The sequence below is a fragment of the Equus asinus genome, chromosome 3 (genome assembly GCF_041296235.1).
Source record: "Equus asinus isolate D_3611 breed Donkey chromosome 3, EquAss-T2T_v2, whole genome shotgun sequence".
Classification (NCBI taxonomy): domain Eukaryota; kingdom Metazoa; phylum Chordata; class Mammalia; order Perissodactyla; family Equidae; genus Equus; species Equus asinus.
In genome coordinates this window covers 38192309-38211132 of record NC_091792.1, presented here as the reverse complement: position 1 = coordinate 38211132, position 18824 = coordinate 38192309, and the positions used below count along the sequence as shown (strand labels likewise).

General features: G+C 34.0%; 1 protein-coding gene across 9 annotated transcripts in view; it reads left to right on the top strand.

Moving 5' to 3' along the window:
- Positions 1–18824, top strand: part of LRBA (LPS responsive beige-like anchor protein) — a 705137-nt gene that overhangs the window by 268276 nt on the left and 418037 nt on the right. For all 9 annotated transcript variants that reach the window (XM_070504873.1, XM_070504881.1, XM_070504880.1 and 6 more), the window contains exon 36: positions 11484–11592. In XM_070504873.1, the coding sequence (XP_070360974.1) occupies positions 11484–11592 (109 nt within the window). The remainder of the gene's footprint in view (positions 1–11483; positions 11593–18824) is intronic.

Genomic DNA, 18824 nt, shown 5'->3' with positions numbered 1-18824 from the left:
GTGCTTCCTCAATCAATGTGGTCTGATGGGGAGAATAGAGTAATATACATAGCAATCTAATAGAATTTTTATGATACTGTAAACAAGTATAATATATGCTATATATGCAATAAGCATTAAGTATAAGATTTGCATAAAATAAAAGTCTTTGCAGGATCGAATTGCGGAATATTCCTTAGAGAGAAAGAGGATTGAATTGTATCTTATGGAAATTAAGGTTTGGATATAAAGAAAGGAAAAAAAATAGATTGGGGATGGTGTTGGCACTCATTTTCTATCATTTATTTAGTACTTATTTGTTGATTGTATTCTATGTATCAGACACTGTTCTGGAGTCTGAGGATATGACTGTGAGTAAGATTCTACTGTCATGGAGGAGAGGACAGATAATAAACAAGTAAAGGAACAAATAAGATAATTTAGATAGTAATCAGTGTTTAGAAGGAAACAAAGCAGGATAATGTTACGAGAGTAAAGAGGGGAGAAAGCTTATAGGGAGGCCAATATAGAGTGTTTGCAGAAGACTTATGAAGAAGTGACACTTGATTTGAATGAAGAGACGTTGCCAACCAGTTTGAGTTCTGGGTCACAATGTTTTAAGGTGAAGAAATAGCAAAAACAGAGTCCTTGAGGAGGGAATGATGTTTGTGTATTATTCAAACAAATAAGAGGCCAGAGTGACTGGAGCATAAGGAGCAAGGGAGAGAGTGAGGTTTGGAAATGTTAGAGATATTCAGGGTTCAGATCACATAAGGCCCTGTAAGCTCTGGTAAGAAATTTATATTTAATCTTGTTAAGTAAAAATACATTACAGACTTTTAAGTAGAGGAGTGGCGTGATATGATCTATGGTTTTTTTATTTTGTTTTTTGACAGTGACATTTAACTGAGATGTTTATTTTTTAAAATTTTAATTTCTAACTGTAGTAAAATATACATAATATAAAATCTACCACCTTAACCATTTTAAAGCATACAGTTCAGTGGCATTAAGTACATTTACATTGTCCTGCAGCCATCACCACTGACTCCAGAATTCGTTTCATCTTCATCTTCAGCAAAACTGAAATTCTATACCCGTTAAATAATTCTCCATTCTTACCTGCCCCTTCCCCACCCCTGGCACCCACCATTGTACATTTTGTCTCCATGAATTTGACTACTCTAGGTACCTCATATTAGTGGAATCATACAGTATAATGTCTTCAAGGGTCATCCACGTTGTCACACATGTCAGAGTTTCCTTCCGTTTTAAGTTGGCTATGTTAATTGAAAATGCGGGGGAACCAAGAGTAGTGTTAAGAGATATAGGAATCAGCAGCAGCATGTAGGTGAGATTTAAGGGTCATGGGATGGATGAGATGATTTAGATAGAGGAAAGGGCATGGAACTGAGCTCTGAGACCATACAAAGTTTAGAGGTAGTGCAGAGAAGGAGGCAATAACAGAGGAGACAGTGAAGAAGCAGCTACTCAGTAGGCAGAAAACCAGGAAAGTGCTGTATCTTGTTGAAGAAGATAAGTAAATGTTTTCAGAACCTTAAGTACTTATCAAAGGTACTTTACTATTTGCGTGCAATCCTAACTTCTTATATTAGATTGTAAAATCCCTGTGGACTGTTTTATGCATCTTTGTATTTCTCACGTATAGTAGCGTAGAATTGCCTTGCATCAGTGAGTGTTCAAAGAGTTTATTTTTTTACAAGCACTGCCGGGCACCCAGCAATTGTCAGGCACTGTTCTGTGCTCTGGGGATATAAGGATAAATTATACAAGGTTGGTGCAATCTTGAATGGAAGACATTTGTAAGTAGATGGTGTCACACGGAATGATATAATGTAGTAAGTATCGCAAAAGAGGCATGTGCACCGTCGTAGGAGATTAGTTATTTGGAGGAAAAGCATTGTAGGATCAGAAAAGGTTTTATTTATTTGACTTTTGAACTTTGCTCTGAAGAATTAATAAGATAGGCAAGATGGAATAAGAAGTGAAGTCATTCCTGCCTGAGAAAATAGTGGGAACAGATCCAAAGAGATGTAAAAGTACACGGTATAATGTTTGAGAAAGCAGTGCTTGTAGATTCTAAAGAAGTAGCAAAAATGAGCCTGGTTTCTAAGCCATGCAAAGGTGTTGACTCTTCTTCTGTGTCGTAGGAGGGTGATCAGAACTTTTGAAAGTGTATAGTGATGATCAGATTTTCATTTTAGAAAGATGACCCTGATGAAGCATTGGCTAGAATAATAAAAAGAAGTTTGATTGGAGGCTCTTGTAATAATTGAAGCCATGATGTTGAGTGCCTGAGGGACACTGGAAAATGTTATAGAGAGAACCAGCTTTTTTAGAGTTATTGCAGATGTAGGATGAACAATACTTAGTCTATTGGATGTGAAGGATGACGAAGAAAGAAGAGTGAAATATGACCAATATTTCTAGCTTCAGTAACTAGGCAAATAGAGGTCATGTTAGCAATCAGGGAACAGAATGAAAGAATGAATGATCTCTGAATGAGGGACTAGTTTAATAAATTATGGTATGTTTCATCCACAGAAATCCTCTGTGTGATAATGGTGCACCATTTAGTAAAATAAACAGGTTTGTGTAGTCTAACTCTTTCAGTGTTAAAAAATATTTTTATACACAATCATATAAATATGTATACACATATACGTAATTACTACATATATACATGTACACAGATACAATATATTTCTTTAAGTTTAGAAAAATGTAAGGACAGAAACATCGACTATTAATGGTAGTGACTTACTCTGAAAAATGGACAGGAAAGGTGGTTGGGGGCTTTCAATTGTTGCTTCATTATTGAAGTGTTCCATGTTGTTTTTTGACAACATATATTACTTTTATGCTAAAGCACAAAAAAAATTGAATGAAACATCAAGACAGAATATTATCTATCTGTCCATCCATCAAGTAAGTGTCCATCTTGAAAAATAAATGGCAGGAAGAGGTGTTTTTGCTCTCTTGAAAATATAACACCCCTATGTTTTCTCTTCATAGCTTTGTTAATACTGTTGTCTAGAATGTCCTTTCCTCTCCTTATTGCTCTTGCCCTTTATTTAAGCTCTCAACAGCTTTTATGCTCTAGCTCTCAAAAGCGTTTTTCATCTTTTTGGTGCTTTTTTCATCTTGAGAAGTTTATAGTGATCTTTGCTTCTACTCAACTATGATAGCACATGTATTCTTATGATATAATTGTACTTGTATTACTTATGTGTTACTGCATAACAGATTACCCACAAACGTTGCAGCTTAAAACAACATCCATTTACTATTCTTACAGTTTCTGTGCGTCAGGTGTCTGGGCACAGCTTAACTGGATCCTCCACTCAGGGTTTCACAAGTCTGCAATAATTCACTTCCTTGCACTTGTAGAACTGAAGTCCTTGTTTTCTTGCTGGCTGTCACTGGGGTCTGATCTCAGCTCCTAGAGACTGTCTGTAGTCCCTTGTCACATGGCCCTCTGACAGCATGTCAGCTTTCACAAGGTTAGCAGGACAATCCATCCATTCTGCTAAGGCAGAGCCTTATGATGTAGCATATCACAAGAGTCACTCTCCCTTTACCTTTGCTGTGTAAAGTAAGCTAATTAAGGAATGACTATCCCATCATCTTTGCCATATTCTATCCTAGAAGCAAGTCCCAGATTGAACTCAAAGGGGCAGGAATCATATAAGACCTTGACTCATTCAAGGTCACCTTAGAGTGTGTCCACCACGGCACTTATATTAGAGTTTAAAGCTGCAAAGGACCTCAGTGTATTCTCTTTCTCCCCAACTCATCTTCAGTGCCTTTCTTAGTCTTTATAGTATGGTAGTTATTGAATAGATATTAGACAATGATTCAAAAGACAGAGGGAATTGTGGACAAAAATGTTAAAAGATCAGAGTAAATACTCAGTAATAATGTGGATGAAATGATTAAGGCTTGATTTTTTGGTACATGGCTGTGAAATAGAGAACGTAAATTAAATCTGGAAATATTACATAGGAAATACTGACCATATTTGCTGATGGATTAGGGGCCGGAGGAAGGTGGTAGAGAAGAGAGAAGAGACTGGAATAACTTTGAGGTTGCTTGTTTGGGACTGGGAGGATGGTGTGCCATTGACTAATCAATTCAATTAATGTTTGAGTGCTGTGAGGCAATATATTGATGTTAAATTCACAGTGCGGTTTTTGGTCTCTAGAGAGAGACTAAGAAGCACAAGCCAGTATTTCACATCTGCACTCATGAAAGCCCTTGCTTTCTCTATTTGTAGATCCATAGGAAGTTATTCATTAGCAGGTTTTAAAATTACACCAGGGATTGTTTTTATCTTTAATGCCTGCATGTGTATTGTTTAATAGCATTTGAAAAAATACTCTGATGATGTTACCCAAAAATCATAGACAAGACATTGTATTAGCTTCTAAAGTGGCTGGTAGACAGTTGGGGGATAATGGAGAGGGTCTAACAGATCTGGAATCAAATTATAAATAGTGTCTATGAACTTAATAGAGATATGGAAAAAGTGGTAGAAGAGCAGAGACCCTATTTTCTTTCATGATTTTCTGTTTTTTCTCCCTCTTAATTGCTTGTTGTAGAATGTGAAGGAATAAAAATATAAGGAGGAGGATGTATAGCTTTACTTTCTAGAGCAATTGTTGGTACATTTTGTAAAGGACTAGATAGTAAATATTTTATAGTTTGCAGTCCATGTGGTCTCTGTCACTGTAACTCAACTTAATGTAGTAGTATTTTATGAAAACATCCACAGAAATAATTAAACGAGTATGGCTTTGTTCCAATTAAACTTTATTAACAAAAATAGTTGTCAGGACAGATTTTGCCCACGGGCCATAATTTGCTGCCCTTGTTCTACATAATTGACAATTTGTGTATTTTCCCTAAACTCATATTGCACATAATATTATTCTTCAGTTTTCTTTCCACTTAATTTATTGTCGAAAACCTTTTATCGTCACTTCAGAAGAATCTATCTCTTTACAGTATATGATTGTATTTTGGTTCTTTCAGGTTTTCACTTCTATAAACAGTGTTACTGTGAATTTTCTGGTTCACGTGTATATCTTTCTGCACTTGTGGGAACATGTTCATATGGTAGATTACTAGGAGAGTAATAATTGCTTTGTATCAAAGTCTGTGAATATTTTACTTATATTTTTGATGAAAATATTGCTACAAAGTGAGACAAGTACTCCATGAAATGGGAGTTGCCTCCTGGTGTCTGTCTATAGATATGCCATTGTTGATGACTATTGGGTCTACCTTTTGTAGGTGGACATTATCAAGTGGCAGTTTAGCCACTTCTGTCATATAAATTTAAAATATAATCCTAGCCCAGGGGCCAGCCTGGTGGTGTGGTGGTTAAGTTTGTGCACTCTGCTTTGGCTGCCCAGGATTTGTGGATTCAGATCCCAGGCACTGACCTACACATCATTCGTCAAGCCATGCTGTGGTGGCATCCCACATAGAAAAATAGGGAAAGATTGGCACAGATGTTAGCTCAGGGCCAATCTTCCTCAACACCCCCTCCCTGCCCCCAAATCTTAGCCCTGATCAACGTGTCTTTCCAATTCCTTTTAGAGAAGGGAATTTGGAAGACCTGTACATAATAAACGTCTTCCAGAAACCTCCCATTTATATAAGATGAATCATTCTGTTGGTATTTATGGTAGGTAAATGGTGTTATGGAAGCATTGATCAGAATAGGTCATTTGTTTATATATCCAAGATTTAGAACTGTGTGATCATTGCTAATATTCCACATGAGTTGTTAAGTGGAGCGGTCTTAAGTAGCGCCAAAGTTAATCATCTCTTAAACCCTTGACGTCTAATTCTATAGGTGAGTTTTTTGAAAAAAATTTATACAAGGTGATTCATACAGTATATATTCTTTTGTGTGCTTTTGCTAAACATTTTGAGTGAAATTAATTTTGCTGCACATAACATTACTTGGTTCTTTTTGATACTGTTTAGTATTTTATTATATGAATATTTCACCATTAAAAAATTCATTTTATTCTTAGTGGGCATTTGGGTAGTTGCTAGTGCTTGGTTGTTAAAAATAAAGTTGCTGTAAACATTCTTTTTCATATATTTTGTGATTATGAGAGTATCTGTTGCTTCACATCCTTGCCAAAATCGGATAATGTCTTTTTTTTTTTTTTTTAATTTAGCGATTCTGTTGGAGTACAGTATATCTTATGGTTTTAATTTGTATTTGCCCAATGACTAGTAATGCTGAGCATCCTTTTGTGAACTTATTTGCCATTTGGAAATCTTTTGTGAAGTGCTTATTCATGTTCTTTGTTCATTTTTTAAAAAATTGTCATTATTGCCTTTTCTTCTTTATAAGAGTTCCTTAGATATTTAAGATATAAGTTCCTTGTATTCCAAATATATTCTCTTTTTCTAAAGTTTGCCTTTTAGTTCTCTTAATGGTGGTTTTCATAAGCATAAATCTTTAATTTTAAAGAAGTCTAGTTTATCAGTATTTTTCTTTATTGTATATGTATTTTGTTTTGTTCAAGGAATCTTTAATCTAAGTCATGAAGATGCTCATATAGTCTTCTTATGAAAGCTTCGAGAGTATTTAGGTCTTGTTTATGATCCATTTGGAGTGATTTGTTTGCATGGTTTGAGATAGAAGTCAAGGTTAATTTTGTCTATCTGACCATCACTTGATTGATCCAGGACCAGTTATTGAAAAAAATCCCATCTTCCTCCCACTTTTGTACAAGTACCTTTGTCATAAATCTGGTGACCATATATATATGAGACTGTTTCTGGGCATTCTCTTCTGTTTCATTGATCTGTTCGTCTGTTCCAGTACCGCACTGTCTTAATTACTATATCTTTATAATAAGTCCTAATATTTGATAGCGTAAATCCTTTATTATTATTACTATTATTTTCTTTCCTCTGTCCCTTTTTTTTTTCAAGAATGTCTCAGCTATTCTTTGTACTTTACATTTTCGCATAACTTTAAGCATCAACTTGTCAAATTCTACGGAAAGACCTGCTGGGGTTTTGATTGGGATTTCTTATATCTATAAATCACTTTGTTGAGGACTGATATCTTTACAATACTGAGGCTTTCATTTTCATGAACATGTTGTGGTCCTTTCTTTAAATCTTCTTTAATTTCTCTGAGCATTTTTTTGTTTACATATACAACTCTAGCACATTTTTGTTATTTATCCTACATATTTTGATGATTTTTAATACTTTTCAAAATGGTACTTAAAAATTACTTTCAATTTGTTGGTAACTGTTAGAGTCTAGTTGAGTTTTGTATGTTTACCTTCAATCTAGTGACGTTTCTGAATTCAGATTATTAATTTTAATTGTTTATGTATTCTTTTAGATTTTACTATTTAAAGAGAACAAGCTTTTAATTTTATTGATTTTCTAAAGTATATTTTTATTTTGTATTTAATTTCCGTGATCTTTTTCTCATTTCTTCAATTGAATAGTTAGGTAATTTATTTCCAAAGCGTCTTCCTTCTTTACTGCATTTATTCAGTGTATAAATTTCCTTCCAAGCTAAATCTCACGTTTTGGCATGTTGTTTTCATTATCTTTTAGTTCAAAACAATTTCTAATTCCCAGTGTTATGGTTTCTTTGATGCATGTGTTATTTAGAAGTGAATTACTTAATTTTCAAATGTAGGTGAGGGGGAAGTGGTATTAGTTACTTATTATTGTGTTAATAATATTATCACAATTTAGCCTTAAAACAGCACACGTTTGTTATTTCACAGTTTCTGTTGGTCAGGATTCTGGACGTGGCTTGGCTGGGCCCTCTCCTTCAGGGTCTCTTACAAGGCTGCAGTTACGGTGTTTACTGGGGCTGCGTCTCTTGATATTCCACTTGGGAAGGATCTGCTTCCAAGTTCACATGGTTGTTGGCAGGGTTCAGTTCTTTGTGAGTTATTGGACTGAATCTCAGTTCCTTACTGGCTATGAATTGGTGGCTGCACTTGACTCTTTGCCACATGGGCCTCTCCAAAGGGCAGCTTGTAACATGGCAGCACTCTCCAGCTATGCATCAAGGGAGACAGTCAATAGAGAAAGTCTGATAGCAAGATGGAAGTTAGATCTTACTTAATGTAATAATAGAAATGATATCCCTTCAATGGTGCCATGTTTTATTGATTAGAGGTATGCCATAGCTCCTACCCAAAATCTAAGGGAAAGGATTGCATAGGCTGTGGACACCAGGAGGTTGGGAAAGTTGGGGTGGGGAGGGTGCATCTTAGAGTCTCTTTGCACAGAGTGTCCTATTTTGTTATTTCTTTCCAGTTTAATTCTACTGTGTCAGCATACTCAGCATGATATCTTCTTTTGAAATTCATTACGAATTTCTTTGTGACCCGACATTTTGCCTGTTTCTCTATATCTTCCATGTTTACCTGAACAAATGTTTATTCTTCACTTCGTAGATGTAGTGTTACATATATGTCAATTAGATCAGATTTCTAAATCCCACTGTTAAGATATTCTGTAGCTTTGTATTTTCTGTATCTAGTTGTAAGCCATATTTTTAGGAACATACAAATATAGAATCTCAAAATTCTGAATTTCTATCTTTCTGGTTCATTTATCATCTTATCATTTACAGAGTTTCTCTCTTTATCCCTAATTTTGTTTCTTAAAGTCAGTTTTTCCTATATTAATGAAGGTACATTACCTTTTTTATTGTTCATCTTTTGTGAATAATTGCTTGCAACGTTTGTGCAGCCTCATATTGTCTCTTATTACAATAAACAATTATAAAAAAAGAAATTGTGTCATTTATAAATAGCACATACTGAAAAAATCTACTTGACAATAATTATCTTATTAAATCTGTTTGCTTTCTATATGTTCCTGATGTATTTAGGTTAAAACAACTTATTTGTGTTCTTTGTATTTGTTCCACATTTTGCGTAGTTTTTCTTTCCTTTTTTTTCAGCTAAGTATTTTTTGTTATTCAGTTTTCCCCTTAGTTTATTGGTCATATGTTATTTTAGATACCTTTAGTGGTTACCTACAGATTGCAACATGAATATTAGAGTTGTCAGCATCTTACATAAATAGGTTCTTTCACCAATTCTTGGACAATAAAAGAACTTTACAACACTAATTCGTTTTCTTTCTTTTGCCTTGTCTGCTCTTGTTATGTATTTTAAGGTTATGATTTTTGAGTTCTAGAAGTCATTATTACAATTGTTGTAAACATTCATTATTCTTTTGGATTACCCACATTTAACTTTTCCATTGTTTTGTTTTTTTACTTCCTTGTCTTATATTAAACTGATATTATTTTCTTTCTGTCTGAAGAACTCCCTTTAATGTGAATTGTCTAGTAACAAATTTTTTCTGTTTTGTTTTTCATTAAATGTCCTTATTTTGCTTTTGCCTGAGAGGAAACACTTTTCCTTTACCCTCTTAGGTTCAGTGATTGGGGGCCTGTGAATCAAAATGACAAAAGACAGATTGGCTAGAGAAAAGACAGATTTTTTAATTCATAAGATGTTGGAGGGAGTTCATCGAAAAATGTGACTCAAAGAAGAGGTTAGAATTTGAGGCTTGATACCATCTTAATAGGGGAGGGAGAAGGGAGCAGGGTGCTTATAGGAAAATGCAATGACTTTTAGGAGAGATAATTAGACCCTTAGGAAAATAGATAGGAGATAAGGTCATTTTGTGACAATGGTCCTTTAGAAGATTTCTTATCCAGGTGCTGAGTTCTCATCTCCAAGTAATAGGAGTCACACTTCCCTGGTTGGGAAACTTCAGGGAAGAGAATTTATGATAGTTGAATTCTTTTGGGAGACTGCTTTTAGGCAGATAAGGGTAGTTCAGAAAAAGACTCTTCACAGTAGTGTATTCTGGATCCCTTCACTGTCATTACTGAGATATTTTTTGAATTAGAGTTAAGAATTAGAATATAATTAAGAATATAGAATTCTTAATTAGCTGCTATTTTTGTTTAGCATTTTGAAGAGGTCATTACATTCTTATCCGGCTTCCATCAGTCTTTTTCTTTCTCTTCTGAAGGCAAGAAATTGTCCTCGCCTCTTCTACCTTCTCCCTCTTCCTTGCTGCTATTAAGATTTTTTTTTCTCTGACAGGTTTACTATGATTTCACTAGGTGTGGTTTTCTTTTATCTTGCTTGGAGTTTGTAGGACTTCAACATACAACTCAGTGTTTTTTTCCTGGTTTTCGAAAAGTGTTGGTCATTCTCTCTTCAAATCTTGCTCTTTTCTAATTATTTGTTTACTTTCTTTTTTTACTCCAGATACACTCATGTTAGACCTTTTTACCATATCTTGTATGTCTGTTATTAATGTTATCAAGTTTTCACCATTTTTCTTACCATGGTTCTCTTTAGTTGTCACTGACCTATGTTTCAGTTAAGTAGTCCTTTTTTAGCTGAGTTTCATAAATTGGTAAATCTATTCTTAATTTCATGTTTTTTTTGTTTCTATAGTTCTATAGTTTCTAATCTCTACTGGAATTTATTTTGGTGAGGAAGATTGGCCCTGAGGTAACAGCTTTTTCCAATCTTTTTCTTTTTGCTTGAGGAAGAGTGATTTGAGGTAACATCTGTGCCTGTCTTCCTCTATTTTGTATGTGGGATGCCACCACAGCATGGCTTGATGAGTTGTGTAGGTCTGTGTTGGGGACCCAAACCTGTGGACCCAGGCTGCTGAAGGGGAGTGTGGCAAACCCAGCCCCTGTGCCACTGGGCCAGCCCCATCCTTATGCTTCTTGATTAGCAGTTAGAGGAGATGCTGATTGTTAATTTAGAGACTGAGCTGATTCAAATCTGGAGTTTTAAAAATCTCTGTGAGAGTTTACTCTATTTTCAGTTTCCCTTTCTGAGTTCTTCTGAAATTCTGGGATTTTACCATGGCTCTCCTGCATTGATATTTGTTGTTTTTTTCTCTCCACCCTGTGAGATTCTGAAAACTACCAGGACCGTTTCACCTTGATAGATTATGAAATTCAGCTTTTATCTCTCTGGCTCTACAAGACTGATAATAACTCTGTTTAGATTCTCTGTTCCCACCTGTGAATAGCAAATTCGTCAATGGGAAAAGACATGTTGATGTCTTCGGTGTCCTTTCTTCTCTAGGATCTTGGCTCCTTATGTCTTGTCTGCCTTGGAAACTCTCCAATACCTTTAAAAAGATTAAAACACAAATTTAATTCAGCATTTTTAGTTGCATTTGTTGGTTAGCTAGTCTGGTAAAAGTTAATCTATTGTTGCCAGAAGGATAACCTTGTGCTGTTACAGTCTTCAATTACTAAGTGTGATCACTGGTACTTTATTGGGTATGATAGCAGAAGAGGAAACATTCTTTCCTCCCCCAAATGACAACATATACCACCTTGGAGCAGAGAATAATCACGTGTATTGTGTGTGTGTATGTATACATATATTTACTTGACAATATTCATCTCTTTATAGGTTGCTTAGCCAAACAATGAAGGATCATCTAGTAAGAGTAGCAAATGAAGCTGAATTTATCCTCAGCAGACAGAGAGCAGAGGATATTCACAGACATGCGGAATTTGAGGTAGGTTAAACGTGTGGTTGATGTGAGGAAATTACCGTTCTTTAATAATAATCCTGGGAAACTGCATATGTAGAATGGTGATATGGTGTAAGCAAACATGTATCATGAAAAAATTAAAAATTAATTTGTGAGAGAATCATGGGGAATTCTGGGAAGATAGTACAAGTCTCTATAGCCCTCTGGTCTCAACTCCACTTCATCTACAAGTTGCTTGCAATAGCTTTGTGTTTGGCTGACCTGATCTTAATCATGTGAGCTGGATCTTGGCTCTGATAGCTTTCCAATAAAGTAAATTAGTGAAGAACTTTTACCCTCTGTGGGCAAGACAAAGCTAGTTAACCAGAAATGAAAACTCCTATGGTAGAGAGAAGATCTTCCAGGTTTCTAGAGAGAAGCTGAACATAGAGGCATGAAGTTACTTTACCCGTAAGGTTTGAGAGCATGCTAATCTTTATAGCTGAGGAAATGGGGCAGCATACAGCTTTTCTTCTTGGATCCTCACTGGGGGGACCAAGTGGCAGATCCATCCTGGGACCACTGCTTATCTCAGCAGTTGCACCTGAACATGTGTAACAAATGTGAGTTCGTAGGGGAAATTAGTGGTTTTGTAGCTATATAAGTCACCCAAATTCACATCTAAAGTGAATTAGAAAATTTGATGAGGACGTTTGCTAACAATTGGAAAAAAATTAAAAAGCACTGTCTGGGTTCTTTTTAACATGTTAAGAGCAGTTGATTCAAATGTTGCTGATACTTTTCTGGTACGTTAAAAAAGGTGAAAACCTCTCAGCACATTTTATATAACCATGATAACCTGAAAAGTATACTGGAAAAATGAAACTCTGGAAGACCAATTTCACTTAAAAATATGGATATAAAATTCTAACTAAAACTTTAGCCAACATAATCCAACAATGTAATGAAAGAACTTAAAGGGTGACCACTTAGAATTTGTTCATGGATTCCAAAGATGATTTAATATTAAGATATCTACCTATAAAATAAATTTAATCAGCAAATTCAAAATTATGTGAAGATATCAATAACTGTAGGAAAAAGCAAATGATAAATTTTACCAGCCAGCCCTAATAAAGATTTGAGAAAAATTGTGTGTAAGAAAATAATTTGAAAATGATAAAGACTGTTTACTAAACATCATTTTAAATGGTTAAAGCCATTTCTATTAAAATCTGGAAAAAAAGTGATACTATCACCATTATTTAATAAATTTCTTTTTATGATCTCACAAGTGCAAGATATAATTAATATAAATGCTAGAAAAAAGAAATGTTATTACTTTCAGATTGCTAATGCTATGATCTAGGAAAATCTAAGAAATTATTAAACATTTTTCTACCAATGTTAATAGGGACTTTGGAAGATTATTGGCTACAAGATAAATGTGCAAAAAATTAATAGCTTTTCTTTTGATTAGCAAGCAGTAGCCAGCTGAGAATGGAAATCAGAAGTATAATCTGTTTATAGTTAATACAAAAATAATATTTTGGTTCAAATTCTGTAAAAAACGCACAGATACTATTTGGAACAAAACTGTAAAGTCTCATTAATAGAAAACAAAATATAAACTAATGGAAGTCATTCCATGTTGGATAGTATATCTTCTATCTGTGTGTGACAGAGAGAGTGTTTTACTTTGAAATAATTTGAGATTTACAGGAAAGTTATGAGTAATGCAAGAACTCATGTTCACCATTCTCCTAGGTTCTGTGATTGTTAAAGTTTTGCCACATTTGCTTCTCTCTGTTTTTCTTTGTTTGTCTGAATTTGAGAGTAAGTTCAAGTCATGATACCCTTTTAACTTTACTTCAGTGAGAATTTCGTAAGCCCATTCTCTGATTTAATCTTGAACAGTTGTCAAATCAGAAGATTAACATTGCTATCATGCTATTACTTAATCTACAGATCTTCTTCATATTTCCCCAGTTGTCTCCGTAATGTCCTTTATAGGCAAAAAGAGAAAATTTTAATGTCACGAAAATGTCAGTTTTTCTCAAATTAGTATGTAAATTGAATACAATATCCATAGGCATACCATTCCATTAGAATAACAGTGGAGTAATTTGGAATTTATATATCCCCTTAAAAATATCCAAATATTAAAAACTTCCAAATAATGTATTTGGATATATAAATATCCAGTTGTCATGAGAAAATAAGTGTTTTAATGTAGGCCTAAGATTTATGAAAAAAGAATTTTGAGGACATTCTTGCCTTTGTAGATAAACAGTACTAATTAGAACAATACTATAAAGACAGCATATACAAAAAACTCTGAGATGGAGTAAGGATATAGGATGAAAGATGAGACAGTAAATATTTTAGAAAAATATTTAGAAAATTGTCAAAGTAGAACTGAGGCATATGCAAGACTTTTATAACCAAGACAGGACACTTATAAAGTATAAAAGTAAACGTCTATTACTACAAATAACAGTAAGCTGAGGAAAGATACCATTAGCAACGTGGAAAGACACAATGGAACATGGAAAGACTGATAAATGATTAATATGTTCCCCATGTTATAATTCTTGTGAAGTGATAACAGAAAAACAACCCAATAGACAAATACTCTGAGACTATGAATAGGAAACTCACAGCAGAATATAAGTGACCAGTAACATAATACCATTCTCCAATACAGAAATATTCAAGGAAATGTAAATTAGATAAATTCTATCTATCCCTTCTCTATTCTCAGAGTGATAACATGTACTGCTGAAGGAATAGGGGAGATGAGATGAGCAATGGTACTCTTTTATATTTTTAGTGAGAATGTTCATTTTTAGTCTCATGGAAAGACAATATGGTCATATGCATTTTAATAATAGTTATATAGACATGCACAAACACTCATTTACCCAATAATCCTATTCTGTGAATGTATCTTTGAAATATAAAGTAATCGTATGTAAGTATAGATATAACAAGGCTATTGTAGCATTATATGTAAATTTAACAAAATAAAAAGTGAAAAAAACAGGAAATGTTTTTCTAACAAAAGAATCGTTATTTTCTCAAAGAACAGGAAGTTAATAATAGATTATGAAAAAATTAAGTTGATGGCATACTTTTTTAAATAGCTTTATGGCATAATAATTTGCTAAGTCATATTATTCACTTCTTTTTACTGTATTCATGTCATTGTTTTTTAAACTGCATATTTCAGTTCACCTCATGCTATTAAAGATGAGGACATTAGTCCTTTTATACTTTCTTTTTATTTTTCTCTCTTTACGTCCCAATTTTCAAAGTTATGTTTTTTAATATTGTCTAAAAATATAGCATTCACATTTTATGATCACAATTCTCATTAGTACTTGAGTGTTGGTTCTATATTTAAGCGAATTTACCCCCTATTTTATTACTCACAGTTTCTTAATTTCCAAATTCTTTCTTTTGACTCAAATCTTAATTGGCTGTGTTTCATCATCTTTTTTCCCCCACATGGGGCTCCTGTATGCTGTAAACTTAAAATTCTTTCATGTTTAAGCATATTTACCTATACTCTTTATATTTGAATGACATCCTGACGGATTTAATATTCTTGGCTAATGCTTTCATTCCTTTAGAACTTTGTAGACATTGCATTATTGTCTTCTGCCTTTGAATGTTGCTTTCAGAGAAGTTTGAGTCCAGTCTGATAATTTTATTCAGTTGATGATTTGCTTGTTTTCTGCCTGAGATTTCTTTATTTTTCCATGAATTTCAATTCCTTAACAGCAGTATGGCTCAATATTGAACATTATTTATCAGTGTTCCTGGAACATAGTCTTTGTTATAGTCCGTAAATTCAGATTTTTCCTTCAGTTCTTGGAAATTTCTTTAAATTTTGAAATGTCTTTTCCATTTTCTTTTTTTTCTTTAGAAACATTAATCTATGTTAGACATGTGTTTGTCTTTTATATCTATTATTTGTTTCTTAATTGTTTTACTTTCTGTGATCTTTAGCCATCAGTAATTAAGTTTTTGGTGTTTTATTTTGTCCCTGATGTTTCTAATTTGTTTGTCTAAAATGATTATGTTTTGTTCTTCTTTTTTGTTTGTTTAGGTCTCAACCTCTCTCTTTACCTTATTCACTTATTTTGACTTTTATCATTTTTTGTGGTTTTTTGTTATATTTTTGAGTTCATTAGAGGAAAGTAATCATGAGGAATTTCCTTTTATGTTTTGTTATACGTTCTTGTAAGATTCTTTGTCTTTTGTATAGAATCTTCCATTTTTATTGTAAAATTTTATTATTTAGCTTGTTTGCATAACTACCATACTTTTACTTTTACTTCTTGTTCATGCTTATAATGTTCTGCTCTGATACTCTGTTTGCCCACACAAACCGAATCTTAGTGACTTCTTCCCTTCTCCCCACTATATGTAAAGCTAACTTTTTCCCCCACTCTCAGCTAGTTTGATTTTTGTCCGATATTGTATAGCTTATCATGAAGAGAGGGAGAGAGATCTTTGAGATAGGCAAGGAGGCGTTCTTGGCACACCTAAGGTTTGCTTTCTCTTGTAAGATTTTGTTAAGTATTTTCTACCAAGTTCATTCTATCATATCAGAATCTGTGGGCAATTCTCAGGGAAAAATGTGCTTAAATCATTATCTGTCAGTTGAGAGAGTAATTAGTCTGGAGTCTACTTCTATCTAGGGAAGTCAGCCCTATTTTTCACTTCCTTGCTTCACCAGTTTTTGTGCTGCAGGTTTTTCCAGCATAATTGCTTTTTCAATTACAAGAAAGAAGAGATAATGATACCTACTCAGTTTGTTTCTCTCCATTTATGAAGGCATTAAGGAAAATTCTCAGAATTTTGTCAGCTTACCAGTATTGCTTCGGGACCATGGGGACATGGTTAAGAACTGAGCTTTGCAGCACCCTTAGTTCTGGGTCCAGTATGTTTATCTTCCTCACAGCAACCAATTATTTAATGTTTGATGCTTCACGTTGTGTTCCTTGTGTTATTTAGTTACTTTTGTTTAATTGTTTTTGTTTAAAAAATTGTTTTTGCTAATTTTTTAGGAATTGAAGAAAAAAAATTAATTGCCATTTCAGCTTACCATTCTGACCTGGAACCTATTCCTTAGTGTCCTTTCTAATTGATTATGGAGAAATTACTTCGTAACTCTGGGTTAAGACTGGAGTTTACTCTTTTTATTTGAAGTTTTAGTGATCATGGTGGTGGTGGTATATGTGTTTTTATGTGTATGAATGAGAGACAGTGAGGAAAGGGAAAACATGCGGAATTGAAAAGTAGACAAATACTTCTAAAACAGTGCGTTATGCAAGAGATTAAGCTCATTTGACCCAAACAGCATATGTATTTGCAATTTAGATGAGGGATAATGGTGACAACAGTAGCTAATATTGCATGAGTACTTATGTTGTGTCAAGAACTGTTATGAGTGCTTTGTAAGTTTTAACTAATTTAATCCTTATAATAGACCTCTGAGGTAGTACTACTGTTATCTCCCATTTTATAAATGAGAAAACAGCATAAAAAAGAAATAACTAGAGTTACAACTGGGATCCAGATCTAGGCAATTTATCTCTTAATTTCTAATCTATGAATTTGGTTCCTTTATTAGATTTCTGTAGAATGTGTGAATAGGATTTAATCCTGGCATACACAGCAGCATTATTCTGAGCTATTTAATTTTATGCTTATCTAGTGCAGTTTTTCATTTTAGTCTTTATCATCTTTTTTTTTAAAGATTTTTTATTTTTTTTTCCTTTTTCTCCCCAAAGCCCCCCAGTACGTAGTTGTGTATTCTTTGTTGTGGGTTCTTCTAGTTGTGGCATGTGGGACGCTGCCTCAGCGTGGTCTGATGAGCAGTGCCATGTCCGCGCCCAGGATTCGAACTAACGAAACACCTGGCCGCCTGCAGCGGAGTGCGCGAACTTAACCACTCGGCCACGGGGCCAGCCCCTAGTCTTTATCATCTTGCTATGAGATTTATAATATTTTATAGTAATATTGTAAAGCATGATGATAAAATGGCTAAATAAAAACAAACTTTTCCAAACAAATTTTATTGTTAACTTAAACTTTTAGTGGAGAAAATATATTTGTTCAACTGTTCCACATGAGAGTCAATTTTAAGAGAGCAAACATATATTTTTTATATTTAGTAGTCTTTTATTTTCATAGAGAAAGAGCTCCCTTTTTTCAGTGCCCCAATTGATTGAGGCATGCTCACATTTAATATATTTTTAACTATATTGCTCTTAAATCCTAAATAATACTCTACAAGCTTAAGGATATTTTTTGCTAGACAGCTTGTATTCTGAAGGTTATGTATATTCAGACTTGAATTCATGCTGTGCTTTCTTTTCTAATGTCTCTGAACTTTATCTACTGCTAGTTACTTCCTCCTGTACAAAAGAGATGTCATGTATTTAATATACCATTTGTGGTTGTAAAGTAGCTGACTTGTTTCATTTATTATCAAGTGATTGATGACAGTGTAGATCTGAACTGCACATCTTTTTAGTTCATTGCATGATTATCGTTGGAGTGGGATATCCTTGAGATCTTCTGCTTTTGATTTATGTAGAGGTTCCTTGAATGTCATGACATCATTGATTGGGTGTACATCTTAACTTTGTTTTTTAATCTTTCAGCTGTAAACAATATTTATTCAAAAATTATGTTGTGCAAATCATTGACACTGTCTTGTAAATATGGTGTATGTGTGTACACAAATCATAACAATCCTTTTGTTAAAAGAATTTTTCTGTCAAAGTTTAGTTTATTTAAACTAATATGATTTATCTGTAAAACATGTGATCAAGATTATCGCGTAAGGGGCTGACCCAGTGGCGTAGTGGTTAAGTTTGCAAACTCTGCTTGCTTTGGTGGCCTGGGGTTCTTGGGTTTGGATCCCAGGGATCCCAGGTGCAGACCTACACACCACTCATCAAGCCATTCTGTGTTGGTGTCCCACGTACAAAATAGAGGAAGATTGGCATAGATGTTAGCTGAGGGACACTCTTCCTCATACACACACACACACAAAAAGATTATCACACGATAATTTTATTTTGGAATCTGTGGAAGTTAAAATCCCCTTCAGTAAGAATTTGTTAATATTCTTTTGGTTGATGTTGCTTTGAATTTCATCTCCTATCTGTGGAATTCACTTATTAGCTTCAATGGAACTGAATTCTATTCTACTGATGGCCAATCAGCTTATTTGAAGTAATAAAAACACTTTTTTA